The following is a 20,772-nucleotide window of genomic DNA, read 5'->3' on the forward strand; positions in this document are numbered from 1 at the left end:
ACTGTATTTTTACGGCACTTGAGCTGAAACACTCAGTAGGTTAGAGGCTTTGAGAAATTAAGTTGTTCACCTGGTGTGGATCCTCCTGTATGGATAAATATCAACAACTATCACCCCACAACATGCTTGCTGGATAGTAAATGATAGACATGAAGAAGAAAGACAACAAGTCACAGACTGCTCTTGAGCTGCTATCCTGAAAGTCGAGAGTTAATCGAGACTGGAGCACTTCACCTTTACGTGAGCTGTGAAGAGTCGATGGACAAACCTGTGAGGTTAAAAAATCTCTGGCTCCTTTCATGTTTTACTATGAATAAGTCATGTTTTTAATTAGAATTGATGCATTTCGGTTGTTTTGTAAATTTAGTAAGAAAGCAACAAAGGAAGGAGGTTGACCACAGGGAGAAATATGTCCTAATAAGTCACTAAATCCACTTTAAAATCCATGTTAAATGTCTCTGAATTTGACCTACTGGAAATCCGTAGCTCTGACTTAATGATCCCCGGCTATAATCAATCATTAGTAGCTATAGTGTATTCCATTTTAAGGATTCGTTTCTACATTTCTATGAATTCAAGGTTGCTTGTTTTTGCTGTTGTGTGTAAAATCGTAAAGACCAAAATCCAACAGCTTGAAATGAGACGATTTCTTCCAGCACTACACAAGCTCTCTGATTGTGCCTGATTGTCCGAGGAAGATCGTTTAAATTGCTCCATGCTGTCTCTACTTTTTGGCAGTTTCTCTCAGACAACTCTCACCAAAGCTGCAAAACTGTCTCAAAATCTAAGTTCATCGAAATGGTGCACATAAATGTGAAAAATTTATTTTAGATTAGCATATGTCGGAGCCAGTGCCAGATGTGAGAGCCTTAACTCTTTTTTTTTTTTTTTTTTTTTTTTTTATAGTAGGAGGAAGAGTTTTGTTTGTTACTTTTAAGGAGGTCTTTTTGGAGCTTCTGAAATACTACACTTGTATTTGTATCAAATACACATCAAAAGCATGCATAAGGGTATTTTCCCATGTCCCACTGAGTCTGTAATGGGAAGAGTTAGATCATGTGAACCAAGTGAACTGGGTAGTGCTCACCCAGACCACCATCGCCTGCCACTGGGAACAGACTGTGCCTGAAACCTCTTGTTGAAATCACAGGTAAACAGCCAGAAAGAACCCTCCAACCTTTTATTCCCATCAACACAGCTGATTCACACCTCCTCATGTGACACTTTACACGACGAGTGACCCTGGATAGCAGGAGCTTACAAAATGTGCCTTTTAAAAATAGCATTTTGCCTGAGGAGAAAAATGAAACATAACCCGTGGTGTGCAAACACATGCATAGTTTAAACTTGCTTCACTTTACATACAGCTGAGAATATAAATACAGCGCACAGAATTTACATAAGTAGGCAATGTGTTTTTAGCTGCGAGACACTCGGGATGTCAGTCAGTCTACCATTCTGATCCAGACAGAAATATTTCAACAACTGTTGAATGGATTGTCAATATATTTGGTATACATGTTCATGGTTAATGTGAAAAATGAATTGGAGTAACTTGTGATCCCATTTGATAAAACAATACTCTTTCTAATAATTTTATGACTACAAAACAACTGACATTCTCATCAGCTGTACTTTGTGTTTAGTTCTTGTTCACAAATGGTAGCATGCTGATGGTCAACATGTTAAACGTTATCTGTTAATCCTCAGCATGTTAGCACTGCCAATGCAGAGCATCTTAAAATGATTAAAACTAATTTACTTTAAAGCTGTCTGTGCCTAATAGACCCTTAATGAGCTGTTAGCATAGCTGTCATGAGACTGTCCTTCTGAGAAGAACCAAAGGTTAGCTTAGGTTAGGTAGTTACTTTATTAATCCCCGAGGGGAAATTTTTTCGCTACTGCAGCATACAGAAGCAATAAGATAATAATAGAACAATAGAAAAGCAATAAAATAGCAGTAAAATAGCAGTAAAAAATATAAAATATAAATATAAAATATAAAATGCACAGTATATACAGTATATACAGTACAGTATATATCTATATATATTATATACAAACAACCAAGAAACACAGACAACAGTGTTATTGTTATGTGATGGATTTTGCCAGAGGTGAGTTAATGTACAGTCCAAAGCACCAGTTGTTTTAACAAATGAGCCAAAACATCATATGTTTGCATTCAGGTGACAAAGTCCTCCAGAGAGTATGATGTTGTAGACAAAAAGTCCACACGCAGAGGAGTTTTGGGTGGATGGATGGGTCAACAAAAACATTGTTTTGGTCATCTAAGAGAGCACATTTTCACGTGTGTTTGTTCATTAAGTGCTTTTGGATTTAAAAGTGCTTTTGGTGCTCATTGTTATCCTTAGCTCCAGATTTAATCAAGGATGTATAGTTATTGATATCCTCAAAGATTAGTTCTGGAATTCTGCATGTTCAATAGATGTTTTTTTTCTGACACGTTTCTCTTTCAAGTTTTCATTTTGTCTGAATGAAGTAATGGTATTTTTATTGCCCATAAAGATGATTGTACTCCAGAACAGTGAGTAAAGGGAAACACCTTTATTCTGGTTTACAGTCTGTAAGTGAAAGAGGAAGAGACAGAGAATGACAGAGGGAATGAGAAAGAAAAGGAGGAAAATTAGCTTACAATGTGTAAATCCGGAGAAAAGTGCACACTGGTATCGTCTTCGTCAAATATGTGTTAAGAAGCGGCAGGAGCCTAAAGATCAGAGAAGCGAGAATGTGCTTTGAAGGTCACTGGTTTCAGTCCTCACACTAGATGAAAAAAATCTCATTTGGGGAGCTGAATGAGTAAAACACTCTCGGCGACTATTCTGGTGCTCTTGATCCCCTCTGTTGCACTGCCTAAACTGCTTCCACGGAGCTGCTCAGCAGCCAAGCCTGAAAAAAAAAAAACCCTGTGGTTTAACTGGGCAGCTACCGGATATACTGTATGTGTGCAACTGTACGACTTTGGAGCCATGGTTTTGCTGAAAAAGAGAAAATGTGCTCAGTCAGCCTGCCATGGCTTAAGGTTAAAATACATCTGCTTTGGTCTGTAGGCAGCAACACAGAGCATCAACAGAGACTGAGGAACACTTTGGAGTTCATTTATCCCGGACACTAAAAAAATGTCAATAAATATACCCAAAACTGTAGTTCAATAAGCGTTTTTTCTGTGCAAAAATCAGACGACAGATCCCTTGTTTCAGCAACTGTTTGCCATCAGTGTACCAGCTGCAGCCCCCGAAAACATTTAACAATAGTCTTGCTGAGCAAAGAAATCATTTTACCACTGAGAAATACCATGAATATACTTATTGGCATCGATTGTGTTGCACTAATTAGCTTTCACAGTGACTCAGTGACTCAAATTTCAAGAAAACTGAAATTCACTAGATCCTCTAGTTTAGTTTGATTAAAAGAAAATATTGCAAACAGAAATGACCTGCAGTGTTTGAGCAGTACAAAGTAGCCTGTGTGCAGTTCAACAACATAAGAAAAAGGGGCATGGCAGCAGCATCATTTGTTGGAGATAATGTTTACTGCTCGCCAGTTTATCTTCACATTGTTGCTTTATTGGATTCCAGTTGTTGTTTGCCATACCGTCCATGCTACTAAAGCATGCCGTTTATACTGCTGCTGAGCAGGAGCCCTTCATAAAATGTGTGTCCTTGCAAGTCTAAGACGATTTTGATTGAGATCAGATTGTCTTGTATGTCTTTTCTAAGGGGTTGATGTTGTCTTTTTCTGGTGGGTTAACAAAGAAACACGAAAAAAAAAAAATACGGCCATACGGTGGTCGCCATAATAAATCCAATCAAAATTAATTTCAGCCGACATAGGTTTGATTCATCTCCACACTGCTGCACTGTTGTGCCACACAGGAATAAGATGAGATAAAACAGAGCATGAAAATGAACATCACAACCGACAGGTAAACTCAGTTTGCCCTGAAATCTGACATGTGCTTTGTGTAGACAAATAATGAACACAGTAAGCATAGTACTCTGTTTTTGCTCAACTTTTATTTTGCAAAGCTGGCTGAAAAGGTTGAAAACTTGAATAACCTGCAAACTGCTAGATTAGCTGCAAGTTAAAGAAGACTGCACGTAGAAAATACCACACATATTTGAACTATTGCACTTCTACCAGGTTTGCATGCTGGTAGTTGTATGTAAGTTAAACCTGTAGTTTGTTCTGAGCTTACAATAAAATCCGTAAAATAAATTTGGTGAGTCACTATATTTTTTGTTGATTTTAAAATACTATGAAATGTTTAATTTACTTAGTGGTGAAGTAGTCGAGGCTGAATTGACTGATTATTATTTTATGTGCTTTACTGCACTGGGCAGTTACACTGACAACAGTCAGAGGACAAAAAAACACAGGCTTTGTCGAGTGCTCCTATTAGCAGGCAGCTAAATTATTTACTGATTTTATTCTACCTACTGAATAGTATATTTACAATAATGACTTTACAATGGCCGCAAAAGTGAATCGGTGTAATTGTTCTCTAATAACTGATTGCTTGTTCACAGCAAACACAGAAAGAGGTGTCAATAAAGGTCCGCCTCATAGAGTGGACATGGTGAGGGGAGTGAACTGCGAGACGTGCAATTAGCTTTGGCCTTTTTCATTCTGGACTGATGAATAAAATACATGAGGTTGGAAATATGCGTCTCTGTTTGGCCCCATGCTGTTTATGTGTTTTTAACTGAGTACCTGCACTGAGGAGAATTCAGCATTTGACAAAGTGCTAAAGTATTAAATCTTCAGTATAATCATAATGTCATCTTCTGTTCTGAAAGTGTGATGGAAAGTGTAGTGAAAAAGTAATAAGTATCCATACAATTACATATCAAAAGCAAGGAAATGCACATTTTAATCATGCTGGTGTTTTAATAATCTGGTATTTTTTGCAACTGTTTTTTGCAACTGTAACAGCACAGAAAGAATGGAAAACATCTAATTTGAGATAATTCTTTAATATTGTGTCTACATATGATGTTATACTGTTGAGGCTGATAGATTTATTACATTTATATCACAGACTGTAATTATATGGAGTGTAAATATATGTGAACAACAAAATATAAGAATTTAACTTACTGCAAATCACTTTTTACATCAGAAAAACTGATAAATGTGTAGTTTAAATGGTTTATTTACAGTGTAGTTGTGATGTTCTAAGGGAGAAAATATAAGTTGCTCCAATGGCTCAGTCTCTTCAGGTTTGCCTACACTAATTTAAATGAAATTACTTACTAGATTGTTTCAAATTGGCAAAACAATTTGTGTAATAAACATTATTGTGTTTAATAATGCATCGTTATTGTTGTATTTGACCCTGATTTTGGTGATTATGTTTTATATGTTCTTTATTTAGAACTTTGAGTCATATTTGAACATTCACAAGGCACAGTAATATAATCTCTTATCTAATATCTATTGTCTGAGTGAAGCGGCTTTGGCTCATTCACTCATTCTGTTGCTTGAGATGCTTGTGACCTTGGAATTTAATCTTATTCAACCCATGCACTCATTGTAAGTCACTCTTGATAAGAGTGTCAGCTAAATGCTGAAAATGTAATTCAATGTCTCACTTTCCTGAAATGTAATTTTTGCGTCCTTTTGATAGGTCATACCACATGGGGTGCTGTTTATCTGTCACTAAGAGCCGGGTCACTGCTGGATACTGAACAAGCTATGAAGGACATACTGAAAATATGAGCGACAATTTATAAACAAGGAAGAGACAGAGATAGATAAGTGAAAATCAATTGTTAGAGTTTATGGACAGAAGAGTGGTGGAGTCATCCAAATTAGTTGTAAGGTACACAGCACGGTGCAAACGTTTTAGGCACGTTAGATGTTTCGAGTCTTATCTATCGTGCAATATCATCAAAGAAGGCATGTAATTGGTGCCTGATTCAGCAGAAAGACGAGCCCAAACATATAATCACAATCATACAGAACTATCTTCAGTAACAAGAAGAGGAGGCAGTCCTGCAATGGATGGTAATGCCCCCTAGAGACACTGAGACAGCCTTCAAACACATAAAAACTGTAGCAAGTTGTTTGGAATATCCTACTAAGTTCCGTGATAAACTATGTGCAAGTATACCTCAGAGAATTGGTGCTTTTTAAGAAGTTATGAGGGTGGTTCCCCGAAATATTTAACTGATTTTTCATAAATGTTATTTTCTGTATCTGCAATTACACAGATGTTTCCTAAATTCCTATTGCAGTGCACACAACTCATTTGTGGCCAAAATAGTTTGAAACGTGTCATATAGCATTTCGTTTGAAATGGAAGTCACCTTCAGCTGACCAGTGGTGCAACTTTGATCTCTCACTCGCACAGTGACACACAGTCCCTTCATAGTTCTGTCCCGCCAAAACTTTTGTATTAATGTTATTTATTTAGCTAATTTATGAGCGCCTGTTTCTTTTTAGGTAAGTGTCAGAGTCTCTGGAGGCATTTGATGGTCACGCTAGTTTCTGTCCTCTACTTGAGTACTTCACAAAGGGCAGAGCTCATCCCCTGCTGCACTGGTACGGTGTGGCGCAGACACAGGTGGAGGAGAGCAAGGAGAGATTGTCCACGTGTTAATTGATCGCAGTGATAGCACTGTTCTCTTGGACAGAATAAAAATAAATAAACAAAATATGCTGAGACGGCCAACAAATATACTTGGGCGACCATCATTATACACGGGTGGCATGCCCAAATAAAGTATGTGTTGGAAACAATGTAGTTTTGATTAAAGTTGCAGGGTCATTGCCCAAAGTATGGGGTGAGCTTCTTTTTGATAGACCCTCGATGGAGCAGCAACATCAGTCTGGAGTATTTTACAGTATTTACTTTCACATATACAACGTTTTCAAGCAGAAACTGACCAAAAACTGTAATTAACTGCTGGTCCCTTCATCTCTCTTTAAGAGTATTTCCTCTGTGCGTAAAAACAAGAAAGAGCAGCTCAGGGCTTCAGTGAAAACTTGAGGTCTCAAACACTAATGAGAATGACTAAAAGGTGTGGAAATGGACAGGATGAGTACAAATCAGATATGATGCAGATTAAAGTGTTTTGAGCTCATTCAATGTGATGTTTCACATCAGAACAGTCTACACCGGCAGTTTAAGCTTCAGTCCAAATATATAGCTTTGTGACTTTTTAGGACATTAAAATGGAAAACTTATGAATGAAGTGAAAACACTAGTAAACTTAATAGATATAAGGATTTTCATATGTTCTTGCTCGCTTACTTTTACTTGACATGAGTCACAGTGTTGGTCCTCCTCCATATCTACGTTGATCTTTTATTCAGAGAAGTCTACACCCCTCAAATTTCACACAGATTTGTTTGCATTGTCACTGAGTCTAGCAGCACTTGTGGGAGAATCTTGAGATATTAAACACCCCGTCAAAATGCTCAGTTACAATGTAAACTGGATCTTGTGATTTTTAGCCTAAAAATGGAAACAAACGCTAGCACACACACATGGAGTTTTTCTCAGCAGCCAATGCTGCTCTCCTGGTCCATCAACTGCTTCATACAGTATCTGCTTCCCTGTCTGCTTTGCCTGCCACCTCATTAAGAATCCCACTGGTTTTCATGGCAAGACGAGGCTATGTGGCATGTAGGCGAGTCTTACCAAGAAAACCACTGGGATCTATTAAAGGCTCGTCTTTTTTGTGTCCGACTTCAGCCCACTTCTAAATCAACCACACAGTTCTTTAGTCAGGGGAAAATTCGAGTGCAACACATGACAGAATTGAGTTTTATCTGTCAATCCGAGCAGTAATTAAGCCTCACGCTACACTGACATGAACTGACTTTGTGTTGAAGAAGGTACAGCGGCGGCTAATATTGTGCATGATGTACTTATTGTATATAAAGTTATTAAAATAATCTTCACTGTTTTATTATTACTTTATCAACAAAGCAAGTAGCTTACAGTGTGCTCTAAAAGAGAGTTATCTCCATCCAGCCTTACTTTGTAGTCTCGGCCCAGAAGAGCTTTAAACAGTCTTAAATCTGCTCAAAGAAAGACAAATGATTTTAGAGGCACCATAAATTAAACACATACAGTGAATAATTCATTTCATAAATATGGATATGCTAACTGAGACCATGGTTAATCCATGTTCTGCGGTTTTATTGTGCATGATGTGAATAATGCAGGATTACATGCTTTGCTATTCAGTGATAAATAGCTGTGCATCTATAAATCTGTACATGCAGTTTATCTTGCTGTCCACTGATATGCATGATTCTGCATCACGCTTGGGCATCGACTGACAGAACAAGACAACAACTCTGTGACATTATTTCACATTTCATTGTCCTGAATGTTGTCAGAGTTGATGTTACGAGACCGACTGACCTGACAGTTAATTTGACTGATTGTCCCCTATTGTATGTGACGCACAGATGCTTCTGTATTGACCTGGCAAACTTGATTATTTTCAGTGGAATACATACAATTTTATTACAATGTATTACAGTGTATTGTATTTTTTTTGTACAGTCTCATACTGCATTGTACTAAACTGCACTGCACGGCATTGGTACTTATGTGTAAGTGAAGGCCATGTATATCTATTATTCACCCACAAAAAAACACTTAAACTGAATAAAATTGATAAATAAATGAAAAATATGTGCGTGAATTTATACAGAACACAATTTTAATGTGCTAACTGCTGTTCACTGTGAAGGATATATATATATATATATATATATATATATATATAAAATGTCGTAGTTTTCTGGCTATGTGAGTCAGCCTCGAGTAAATCTGGCAAAGCGCATTATGTGACAGATGATCCCATCTGCATCTCGGTTAGCAACAAGATCAGGACTGTCAGGTGTCTCATCAACACATTTCAGCAGGAAACCTCAAGGGGCAGAACACCAGGGCACAAACACCCTGTCCAGTTACAGCACATTAATCTAGCATGCAGTGAGTTTACCTCTTTCAACAAACGTGTCAAAAACTGGAAGCAAGATTTTACAGTTTTATTTGGCCACAAAAAAAAGAAATATTTAATGAATTCAATCAGTTGTATGTAGGAAATTAAGTATATAGGAATAGGTCTTTTAATTTGAAAATTACCAAATAATTAGGATTACAGTAAATATTTACGTTTAAGTACAGGATGTTCCAATAACATTTAGCATATGAAGGCATTTTTGTTTCATTATATGTCTGATTATTCATAAGGATACCAAGTATTAAGCTTTCCTGATTGTTTTGTCTACATGTAACGCAAGTGTAGTCTTTTAAGGCCACATTGGCTGAGCATATTTGGGTCTATGACATCAAGTGTATTCATATACCCATTCACTGAGCTGGCACATCACTCAGACTATTTCTAAGATTACACTCCTATCTTCCATGTGGAGTTAGGACTGGGAATAACAAGCATGCAGTAGATCCAAACTGAATAAGAGGGGTGGTATTTGGTAAATGTGCACAATTCAGAATGAAAACAAGTCAAAGAGGACATCAAGTTTGCCAAATAGCTCACTGCTTGCAGTTTTCTAATAATTAAATTACCATGAAATACACAAACATGATTTGAAATCCCAGTGTTTACAAAAATCTTGATCATATGCTGATCATAGAAAACATTTGGCAGCATCAGAGGATTAACAGCATAGCTGAAATCCAATCAATCATCCCATTAATTTGATTAGACCTTTCACTGTTTGTTGTCGGTGCAGGAGAGAACTGCTGTGAAGCTCGCCATATTATTTTTTTGAGTACCAGTGCTTGACCTTGGAGGGCAGTGAGTTAAAACGAGAGGCGATGACTCTCTGACTTTACTTCCTGTGCTCAAAGCATTTCTTCAAATGAAGGTGGAAAACCTCAACAAAGTTCTGCACAGGAGACGAAGAGCAGTGCATTCACTGCCATCAAACATGTTACCACAAGCTCACGTTAGGTCGCTGTACTTCTCCAAAAATGCAAGGCGATGGTGCTTTCACTTGCATGGCACATGGTGAATGTCGCTGATAAACAAGTCCACAATGTAAGACTTTTACAAAATATCTGACTTACCTTCTGCAAGCAGGCGCACCGCGTGCACAAAGGAGGGGTCCAAGCTGCTTTTCTCGGCCGCCAGTTCAGGTAAGTACTTATCTGGATGCATTATTATCACGGCGGACCTCTTCACCGGCAGTGCAGGTGAGACAACGGGGTTGCTGAGCGTCGGAATGCAACTCTAAACCTTCCCGCTCCTGCGTTTCGGTAGCTGTAGTCTACCAATCTTAATGAGCAACACCGGCAAAAAAAAAAAAAAAACAATCCCCCCCAAAAAATCGTCCCAGGTCTCCGAGATACTTGATTGGAGGCTGAGTTGTGATTCAGAGGTGTGAGCCCATCTCTGCCACCACTGCCTGCTGCCTCTCCTCGGCACCCCGCCAGACTCTCAGACTCAGTGGGTCTGCAGACCGCGCTGCTCCCCGCCCCTCAGCAACATTATTGGCCATATTCTGGGACTGGCGCTGCTGAAAAACCAGGAAGGTTCATGCTGACGGAATACCAATTGGACAATGTTCTTGGAGGGAAAAAGTTTAGCTTGCACTTGTTCAAGGCTACACATCGGTCCCTGCAATATTCTAACTCCAAAATTATTCAGTTGGTTTATTGAAAGTTGTATACAGAATATACTGAATATAGTTGCTTATTAAAAAAAAAAAAGGTAAGAAATGCTAGCCTAGAATATGCTGAAACACCATAATGCAAAATAGAAGTATTTTTTTTTAAATTTTTCTTTATACGTACTCTAAATTACAGTGAATCATGAGAATAAACATGTTATTTCTCTAATGCCTCCCAGGTTGAAAGACCTGATCGACTGCTACAACTTTATGAAACAACCTCAAAAGATGTTTGCCTTTATCTTCATACACTGTATATATAAGTATATTTATATATATATGCTGTATGTATTTTAAACAACTGTCTTTTTTAAATACATTATGTATAAGGAAAGGGGGTATCACTTATTTGTGTTCTCATGTCCCTTCATGAAATTTTTAATTTAGAGTAATATAATTGAATAGTCAATACAATTTAAAAAAAAAAAAAAAAAGTAAAGCAAATGTGCATACCATACTTTAACGTGTACATTATCCTTTGATGCAACAAGATGTTTTGCAGCTTCTATTTGCAGGCTAGAAAAAAGCTGCAGCTCCAGTCACAATAATGTAAGGGTTTCACCTCCTGCCCTCTAAATTACACTGTGTGAAGGAGGTCATACCTACAAGAGCTGTGTATGGCTCTAAGTGAATTACAGACACTTCCTCAAAGAAGCTTTTTTATGAATAGAAATTCACTAGTAAAGTGAATGCATCATTCACTCTGCACAAAGCCGTGTTAGTGGTGTCAACATTGTAAGCAGAAATGTTTGTGTCTCATAAGAAATGCCTCTCTGTCCGCCAGCCATGATATTGACTTGTATCCAAAACCCATCTTCAGCACAGCATGCAGGCTGCCTTACTTACTCACAAATTAGATTTGAGCGGAAGAGGCTGGTGAATGACCAATTCCAGCTCCACTTGACCTTTAGAGTTGTCTCTCTTTGCACCGAATCATAAAGACTGCAGGGGGCTACAGATACTGAGGTTTCATGAATAAGAACTCATTATTTGGGTGTTATTTATGTTTCCTCTCAATTTGGTTCAGTAATTTATTGTTCGAATTAAAAACCGTGTCACTGTACACTGTGCGACACGACAACATTTGTATGTGGAATCTAATCTTGCAGTTTTTCAGGCGCTCTGTGGCACAATAAGGGCTGACAAAGGGCTGGCCAAATTATGTAATTCAAAAATCTGTCAAGGACAAAACTGTGCACAAAACTTTCTTTATCCTTAATGTACCTATAGGTTCTGTGGACACATGTTTACATTAATATGACCCAAAATGTAATGTTATCTTTGCATTATTGATGATGACTGCAGATGATTTATCAGACTGTGTGAGACTGACTTTAGCAGAACTATTTTATTAATAAACTTGATTTGTCTGTACAAAATATTTGCAAATCAATAGGCTAATTCATCTTAATTGATAATATAGCTCTTGATAATTCATTATTTCTGTAAGACCATGAAGGAGTCAGCATTGATGAAAACGTCACACTTGCTTCCTTTTTCCATTTATTTTCTATTAGCAGTGTCCCTCTCTGAAATGAGACACAACTATATTTTTCTGCATGATAGCCCAAGACAAGCACCCAGGCCCATGTAGGCCTGTCCTGTCTTTGCATTCCATGCTTGCTGAACCTTCACTGATTCAATTTCATTCAATGAAATGATTCATGATGAGGATGATGATGATACTCATGCAGCTGTTTCTGTGGCTACTTATGGTGGGGATGATTTTGACTGTGAGGCTACAGTGTTTTGATCTTTTGATCCTCAAAGATGTTGGTAAATTCAGACTACAGCAGAGAGACTAAAAAACACATATATAGATATAGTTAGAAGACTTTATCACACGGATGCATATTTTAAATGTTGTTTTAAAGTAGACATCATACAGCAGCTGAAAACATGTCGCCTTGTTTACTATTGGGTTTGGTGGATTCTTACTGCCCTCTAGTGGTCAAAATGCAACGTTACAGATTTTGCTGTTACATCCAGGTGATGTGACACACAGTACTGTACTTTTACTTTACCAAAGGTGTTTCTCAACTTTGATTGCCTTTAAATGTAGATGTGCTGCCCTCTAGTGTTGATCTCTCTCTTTTATGTATTTTGATGTCTTTTTTCATTTTCTATATCAGGATAATCTTTCAGTTTGCATAGGCCCACATGTTTGTTGTGTTTAAATTTGAGATTGTACTTCTGTGTCGATAGTGTAAGGTTTTCATTTGCCATAATTGATTGCATTGTGCAATTAGTAAAAGTCTATAGGAGAGAGTTTGCACTTTTTTTTTACATTTCTAATGAAGATGAACAGTCAGATTACCCTGTTTCTGTTTTGTGAGGCAGGAAAAATGAGGGCTGATGGTGACTTTGGGTGATTATGTGTTAATTTAGTTTTCATTGCATTGAAAAAAAACTGTACTATCCACAATATGAAAATGTAGATTTATTATATATATATAATGTATATAGATATATGTTCTCCAAAAAGTCATTCAAATGTCATACTGTGGTATGTTGTCCAAAAATGTGTTAAAAAAAACAACCTCATACAAACTGACATAACATCATATATATAGTATGTGGTCAAAAATGTCATAAAAATGTCATAGTATAACATGTGGTCCTAAATGCAAAAAAAATATATCATAGTATAAGATGTTGTCCAAAATATCAGTAAAAACGTCGTACCATATCATGTGTTCCAAAATGTCATAAAAACGTCATAAAAAAGTCATCCTACAGTATGTCCTCCAAAATGACATAAAAATGTCTTAGTAGAAAGCATGTCAAAATGTCAAAAAAATATCATAGTATAGTGTGTCGTCCAAAATATAGTAAGAATGTCATAGTCTGTTCTCCAAAATATTATGAACAAATCATACTGTAGTATGCCACCCAAAAAGTTATAAAAATGTGGTACAAAATGTCAAGAAATTGTCATAGTACAGTATCCTGTCCAGAATGTGAAAAAAAATTCATAGTATAGTATGCTGTCAAAAAAATAACATAAAAACGTCATACTGTAGTTTGTTGTCGAAAATGTCATAAACATGACATACTATAGTATGTCCTCCAGAATGTCTTAAAGTCGTTGTACTATAGCATGTGTTCCAAAATGTAGAAAAAATGTCATCGTGTAGTATGTTGCCAAAATGTCATGAATGTTTCCGGATGTGCCGGTGTGATCTATAAACTCTGTCCTCTTTTTTTAGCCTGTCAGCCCCGCCTGCGTCAGGTCAAGCACAAGATTGCAAGAACTAAAACTTTGTTTTCAAAATAAAACCATATAAAAAAAAAACTAGCCATACCATCAAAATACAGAAATATGGAGAAGGGTACTTTACACGTGCCTTACATGTAATCAAATTGGCTATAAAACAGATTACAAAAAAAATGACTCTACAATGGTCACAAGTGTGTAGTAGTAAGGCATTTAATTAATTAATGATAAATTATCAATAGAAACTACATTAATTAATTCTTTTTCACAAATTAGATTTATTTGATCGATTAAATTACAAGGTTATTCATTATCTGATATTTTAAGGTAATAAAAAAGAAAACTTGTGAGAATATTTTACAAAGGAAATATTTCCCCATCAATAAATACTTCAAATTAAAATGGGACACTCAATAACTAGGCTACATAAAAATACATTATTGTTTTCATTACGAAATCATTGAAATACCATTTAAAAAAAAAACACAGTTTAAAAAGAGAAATAACTGGATTCACAAACAAAATAAAGACTGCAGATGAGTGTCAGTCATCGAACACACCTCACCTGCCATATAGCCTATTGCTTTCATTATTACTATTTAGTTTGGCAATTCATATTTTCCTACATTTATTGCTCTAATCTAGTTCAGGGTTAAGTGTCTTAAAATATGAGCAGAAATAACTAACAGCAACAAAATCACATTTACCCACATTCACTGTGTGAAATGGGCTGGTATACTTTTTTTTTTTTTTTTTTTTTTTTTTTATAGAGACAGAGATGACTGGTCCCTTCCTGCATGTGTCAGTACATGCACATATAACTCATGTGCAGTGGTTGTATATCTGATGGATCACATCTTAGGAGGTTTATCAGGCCTACATGGTGATGCACGGATGGATGTTGGTCAATATTTGTTTGACACTTTTTTTTAAATTAGACTTGTAAAAAAACTGCATTTGCATGAATATATCCTGAATAAACAGTTTGAAATTGTATGAAGATGACTTTTGTCACGTTGTCTTCTTTATTTCAAAGCTCACCATGATGGTTGACGAGGATTTAACTTTGAAAAGATTTACCGGAAGTTTTATTTTGAATTTTATCAGGCTTGATAAATATAAACAAGTCGCTCAAGGTCATGTGACTATGGCGGAGGGATCTCTCACCCGGGAAGAAGTGTGAAGATCAGGAAAGGTAGGGAAAAACCCACGTGTTTGATTGTCACTCTTTTATAAACAGTCTGTGTTGTCACGACATGTTAACCCAACCAGCTACAATGAAATTAATAAGAGACATATTTTTTACTGTTAAAATTGTTATAGTATAGTGCTTGATTGAATAAAAAAACAGTTTTTGTAATTGCACCTGGAGATTTGCCACTGCAGCCATAACATGTTTCACTGTGGCTCATGCAAATTAACACTTTAACCGAACTCGTCGATTACTTTAAAATTTAAATTGGCTTGACAATATATAGGCAAATGTCTTGACATGGAAATGACGTAGAAATGAGAGGGAAAACAATTATAAAAGTAATGACTATGTAAATTATATTTTTGCAGATTGTTTGCAGAAGACATCAGAAAACATAATGCAAGTTGCGACACATTTAGAAAAAAAATTGAACTTGTGTGGAAAACATGGTAGTGTAGTAATCTGCTGAGAAATGGTTAGACAGATTAAGTTTTAAAGTTAATCCTTGATACTGCTGACAACAGCAGTTAAACTTTACCCTCCAGTCCAAGGTGCAAATAAGACCAGAAAGAAGGAAATAGTTATTGTAAATTACCAATACAGTTTAGAATTTAAATACCTCTTGTATTTATTACATTTGTGTCTTTTTTTGTTTGTTCGTTCTTCTCGAATTTGACTGTTTCTGTATTTCTTTGACAAACCAAAGACAATATAGGTACTATAATATTCTCTTTGTCTTTATTAATGCTGCTCATAATAAAGATATTTTTCTCAGCTGTAACTTGTGTGAAGTAGCTTGTACTTTTTTTCCTGCAGTGCCTTAAAGATGTCAGCAGTGTTGGTGGTGCATGGTGGGGCGTGGGCCATACCAGACAAGCTGGCCAAGGCCTCTGTCGATGGAGTAAAAGCTGCAGCACATGAAGGGTTTTTAGTGCTGAAAAGAGGAGGAAATGCACTGGATGCTGTCGAGGCAGCTGTGAGGGCTATGGAGGACAACAACGTGTTTAATGCAGGTATTCAAAATTATTCTCAAACATTTTTTGTCCCATTTACAGACATTTTTATTTGACATTAAAGTGAGCTAATATCTGCCGACAGATGTTATCCATATATACTTGAACACTTATTTCCTGCTTCTCTCTTTTATCACACACATTTTTTAGGGCTAACTACCTCCTGCTTTATTCAAATAAATCAGTTAAACCTAAAACCGCTGTCTCCATCTGCTGGTGGTCACACTAACATCCATCTGGACTGCATAGAGAGATGAGGATCAGCGGTGGTTATGTTTCTCATTTTTTAGACTCATACTCATAATCTGTTTTTTTATCCCTAACCCAGGCTGCACCAAAACCTAATCTACATTTTAGAATCTGTCTATAAACTACTCTGCTGTGCCAGAACTGTATTCTGTCCTTAATATCATTAATATCTTTCCCCTGACAAATTCTCATATATTTTGATAAAAGACCATCTTTTACTAGAAGTGTCATAGCATCACAGTGAATCAATAAATAAGACCACCCTCATAATAAACAAAAACTGACAATTGACATAAACAACATAATCTGCTACAGTCCAAGAGAAGGAAGACTTCTACATGCTGTACAAAAGAACAAATCGCTGCTTACTAAATTAATGTTGAATTTTTTTCACGGTTCAAAAGTCTTAATTAGTTCAGAACTGACAAAGACAACAACACATTTCCTGACAGTGTCGCCTCTCGCCTATTTGTTTACAAAGATTAACCAAAAGTAAAACCTGAAATAAAATGTATGTAAGCCTGAATTCAACCAGGGTCTTTTGACTAATACCGTGCACTGAGCTAAATCTGAAATTATATATTTTTTTATATGAATTAAACTCCATTAAACAGACAGTATGCAATAAAAGTACTTATGCCCACATTTATATTGACATTTACATCAATGAAAGTTGTGAAATGATTTAATGTGCTAAGAAAATCAAGTATCAATATCAGTGATGTATACATTAGAAATACTGTGCTGTGTTGCTGCTGTTGCGCTAGTTTGCCCCACCCAGTGGACTTTTGAGGGCGAAGCAGACAAATTACATCTGAACAAGTGGAAACTGATCTACATCATAGTTTGTCCTACCTTTGCACACAAAACTAGAAGGAAATCATATCTCCATCCCGTCGCTCTCTATAGGGCACGGAGCAACACTGAACACTGATGGAGAGGTGGAGCTGGATGCCATTATCATGGATGGACGGACACTTGACTGTGGTGCTGTGTCTTCAGCAAAGAACGTCGCCAACCCTGTGTCATTGGCACGGGCAGTGATGGAGAAGGTCTTTTCATAAGTACTCCGTTTCTGTCTGTCTTTGAAAATAAGACTTATTAATAAGATTTAATCAGTGATTCAAATTCTGTAATGATATTTTAATGGCGTGGATAGACAGCAATGGTCAAATTGTCCAGTAAATTGTAGGGTACGAAAAGGTTGAATAAAATGTCACTCTTCAGTGAATACTAACATAACTTTATGTTTAAGTACTGTGAGATATATTTTCTGCTTTAACTTTTTCTTTCATGTTTGCCGCCATTGAAAATCTCAGACTTCCCACATCATGTTGACAGACAGAGGTGCAAATCTGTTTGCTGAGAGCATCGGTGTAGTCAGAGTTCCCACTGAAACACTGGTGTCTGAGTATGAGAGGACAGAATGGGAGAAGCACAAGAATTATGTTACCGGAGTGAACGAGGATTTCAACTGTCAGTGGTACGTACCTGCAGTGTCTCACTTTATTTTGTCCTCTTCTTGATTGAGTAGCCTGGTGTGACACTATCCTGAAACTGAGTTAATATAAACTCTGGAGCTCACTTATCAAACTATATCAATTCAAATCTGTTTGGCCAAAATCAGACAAAAACACCAGAGTTGCTTTAAATAATTTTGAATCATAATGGTATTTTGATGGCTATTGTTTCAATGGAAAGTGATGACAGCTAGTTAAATGGCTACTGAATCTGAACAAACCTCTGCATTATAACCCACTGTAGAAGCATGTTCGTTGTAAATGACCTTTGTTTTCAGTTATTCAGGAGACATGAGGAACTGCTCTGTGGTGCTGTTATACTGAGAAATGAATGGGCATTCAAAAGTCTTATCAGCTACTGTAGCAATATAATGTGTCAATTTACTCTAACAAACAACTACTGTACTGCACAGCATTAGATTCTTCCTATCTAATCTTTTATTTTATGTGCAGATCATTTGCAATATAAAATCTTCAAGCTCTAAATAAACGGCTAGAAATGAGCTCAAGTAGTCTGCTAAACATGGGGGATTGCATATGTGATTTTTTTTTTTTTTTTTTTTTTTTTTTTTTTTAATATAATCTGAAATATAATCTCTTGTCATCATAGGGCCCATGACACTGTTGGGGCGGTTGCTGTGGACTGTGATGGCAATGTTGCATGTGCAACATCAACTGGAGGGATCAGGAACAAAATGGTCGGCAGAGTAGGAGACTCTCCGGTTATTGGTATGACTTCATTTACTTGCACTTTCTAAAATAGCTCTTTTTAAGGTGTCAGATACACTGTCTGATTAGAATACACTAATTCAGGTTTCATGATCATCATTAGACTTACTTTATCAAAAACAATTTTAACATATTGAGCGTGACTTTTACATAAATGAATGTTCAATTCAGGCCAAGGGATTTTAGAAAATGCTAATTAAACCTATCACCACCAGATAAATCTTTCACAGTATAAGTACACGTCTGGTGTGACATTGGCGTGCTGGGCTTGGACCACCAAGCCAGCTAACTTCTGGTTTAGCTCTCTACTAATTTCAATGTGAGTAAAATTATTCATATGTGCAGCTCTTCTGGACTGTCCAAAAGTTACTGGACCAAACGGATTAAATTCTGATTGGGTGTTGTGATACTCAAAACCATTTATCCACCGTTTTAGAGCTGCAACAGTGGTAATATAGAAGGCTAACGCGGAGCAGATCGTGTAAGCACGTGTTGACGGTGATTTTGTAATTACTTTTACTGTCTGAAGGGGGAGAAAAAAATTCCGCACTGCAGTTTTAAGATCAAATTTATAATTTATAACAATCTTGTTCCCTCATAAATAAGGCTCTGGTGGATACGCAGACAACTTCAGTGGTGCTGTGTCTTGTACTGGTCATGGAGAATCTATTCTTAAAGTCACATTGGCCAGACTCATTCTTTCACATATTGAACAAGGTAAGGTATCATACTGTCAAACTCTTTACAGACAAGCCATGTACTGTTTATAGGACTTTTTCTTGACTTGATACCTGATGCTCTGGTTTTGGGATAATCCTAAATAAAACTAACGGTGAAATGAATTCATGAATAAGATCAAAACAGTGAGAATGACACCCAGGTATCATATAGTTTAGAGTAATCACAGTTTTTCACTATAGCTGTCACAGTTATTATTTTTTCATGTTATTGTGGCAATTCAGAATTAGTGCAAATGTTTTCAATTTGCGTCATCACTGTTTCCAAATGGTTTGTTTTTGAGCAGGTTTTGATATAATCATATGAATATTTGAACTATGGCTTTGAATTATTAAGGGAGAATTTGATATATAATGCGTTGTGAAATTACATAACCACACTGATTCTCCAAATTTGTTTTTTATCTGTAACTATTTTTCATATTTCTTCTTCCCTTAACAGGTAAATCAGTATCAGAAGCTTCACAGGTGTCTCTGCAGCACATGGGAGACCGAGTCCGAGGTGCAGGAGGTGCTATTGTCGTCTCTCCGTCAGGTCAGTGGGCTGCCACCTTTACCACAGAGCGAATGGCTTGGGCTGCCGTGGAACAGGACGTGTTGTGGTTTGGATTAGACCCAAATGAAAGAGTAAAAGAACAGCTGTCCCAATAATAGTTTTAACAGTTTTTATTGTACTCACCGTACTGAAAGTATGGAACTGTATTCCACACGTTTTCTAATAATTCACCGCAGTTTGAAATATTTTGTCTGTCTAGGTGAACATTTGTTGACTGTAGCCAAATTAAATGAGTAGTGCTTTCTTCTGTCTGTTTTGTGATGTTAAAGCTACGCGCTGTACATGTGTACTGTGAAATTTAAATTGTGAAAGATGAAACATTACTGTGCTTACAGTAAATCTCAATCTTGGAGACACTGGAACTATTTTTCCTTATCTTCTGAATTCCAGATAACATTTTACTTCTACAAATGTAGGATGTCTGATTCATTTTCTTAACTTTTTTACAATTTTATTTCCCAAACAACTAAAACACATGGAGGCTCATTCTTGAAGTACGGTCTATGTAGATCACATACGTTAGATCAGAATGTGGACAATACAATTACACTGGATGATGGCTAATGAATAAAACATATTTCTCTAAATGTGTTTTTTCTCCAATATTGACAATTTTCATGAGTATTAAAAGTCTGTACCTTTCAATTAACCTTTAACACCTTTTGGCAGTACATTTCAGTTCAGTTTTCTAAATACTTCCTCATTCGATGAGATTAGATTAGATTTTATTAATCCCACAGTGGAGACATTTAGTCGTCACAGCAGCATCTACACAGTATGGACAAATTTACAAATACGTATGAAATAAACGAAATAAGATAAATACAAAATAATTATTTTCGAAAAAAACGAGCAATAAAAGAATAAATACAC

At 36.5% G+C, this 20,772-nt stretch overlaps 2 protein-coding genes across 6 annotated transcripts in view; one reads left to right on the forward strand and one right to left on the reverse strand.

Moving 5' to 3' along the window:
• Nucleotides 1–10,462, reverse strand: part of khdrbs2 (KH domain containing, RNA binding, signal transduction associated 2) — a 61,387-nt gene extending 50,925 nt beyond the window's left edge. For 3 of the 5 annotated variants that reach the window (XM_069144843.1, XM_069144844.1, XM_069144842.1), the window contains exon 1: nucleotides 10,082–10,460. In XM_069144843.1, the coding sequence (XP_069000944.1) occupies nucleotides 10,082–10,172 (91 nt within the window). In that variant the 5' untranslated portion in view covers nucleotides 10,173–10,460. Of the gene's footprint in view, nucleotides 1–10,081 lie in introns of all 5 variants that reach the window. The other 2 variants (XM_069144845.1, XM_069144846.1) reach the window with 1 other exon arrangement.
• Nucleotides 10,463–15,032: 4,570 nt separating this feature from the next.
• Nucleotides 15,033–20,486, forward strand: LOC138195011 (isoaspartyl peptidase/L-asparaginase). The gene is made up of 7 exons (XM_069144075.1): nucleotides 15,033–15,095; nucleotides 15,912–16,108; nucleotides 17,267–17,409; nucleotides 17,677–17,840; nucleotides 18,488–18,606; nucleotides 19,213–19,323; nucleotides 19,786–20,486. Exons 2-7 carry the CDS (start codon nucleotides 15,922–15,924, stop codon nucleotides 19,992–19,994), a joined length of 933 nt encoding a protein of 310 aa, XP_069000176.1. The 5' UTR covers nucleotides 15,033–15,095; nucleotides 15,912–15,921; the 3' UTR covers nucleotides 19,995–20,486.
• The last annotated feature ends 286 nt before the right edge of the window (nucleotides 20,487–20,772 follow it).

Source organism: Embiotoca jacksoni, unplaced genomic scaffold (genome assembly GCF_022577435.1).
Source record: "Embiotoca jacksoni isolate LCO1_2020_lvr unplaced genomic scaffold, fEmbJac1.0.p SCAF_12, whole genome shotgun sequence".
NCBI lineage: Eukaryota > Metazoa > Chordata > Actinopteri > Embiotocidae > Embiotoca > Embiotoca jacksoni.

What these genes read in the sequence shown, in the direction of transcription:
- LOC138195011 (XM_069144075.1), top strand. Translation starts at nt 15,922, where the DNA reads ATGTCAGCAGTGTTGGTGGTGCATGGTGGGGCGTGGGCCATACCAGAC. An exon ending in CACGGGCAGTGATGGAGAAG is followed by an intron (nt 17,410 to 17,676) that starts GTCTTTTCATAA and finishes TGAAAATCTCAG; the next exon opens with ACTTCCCACATCATGTTGAC. An exon ending in TCTTTCACATATTGAACAAG is followed by an intron (nt 19,324 to 19,785) that starts GTAAGGTATCAT and finishes TTCCCTTAACAG; the next exon opens with GTAAATCAGTATCAGAAGCT.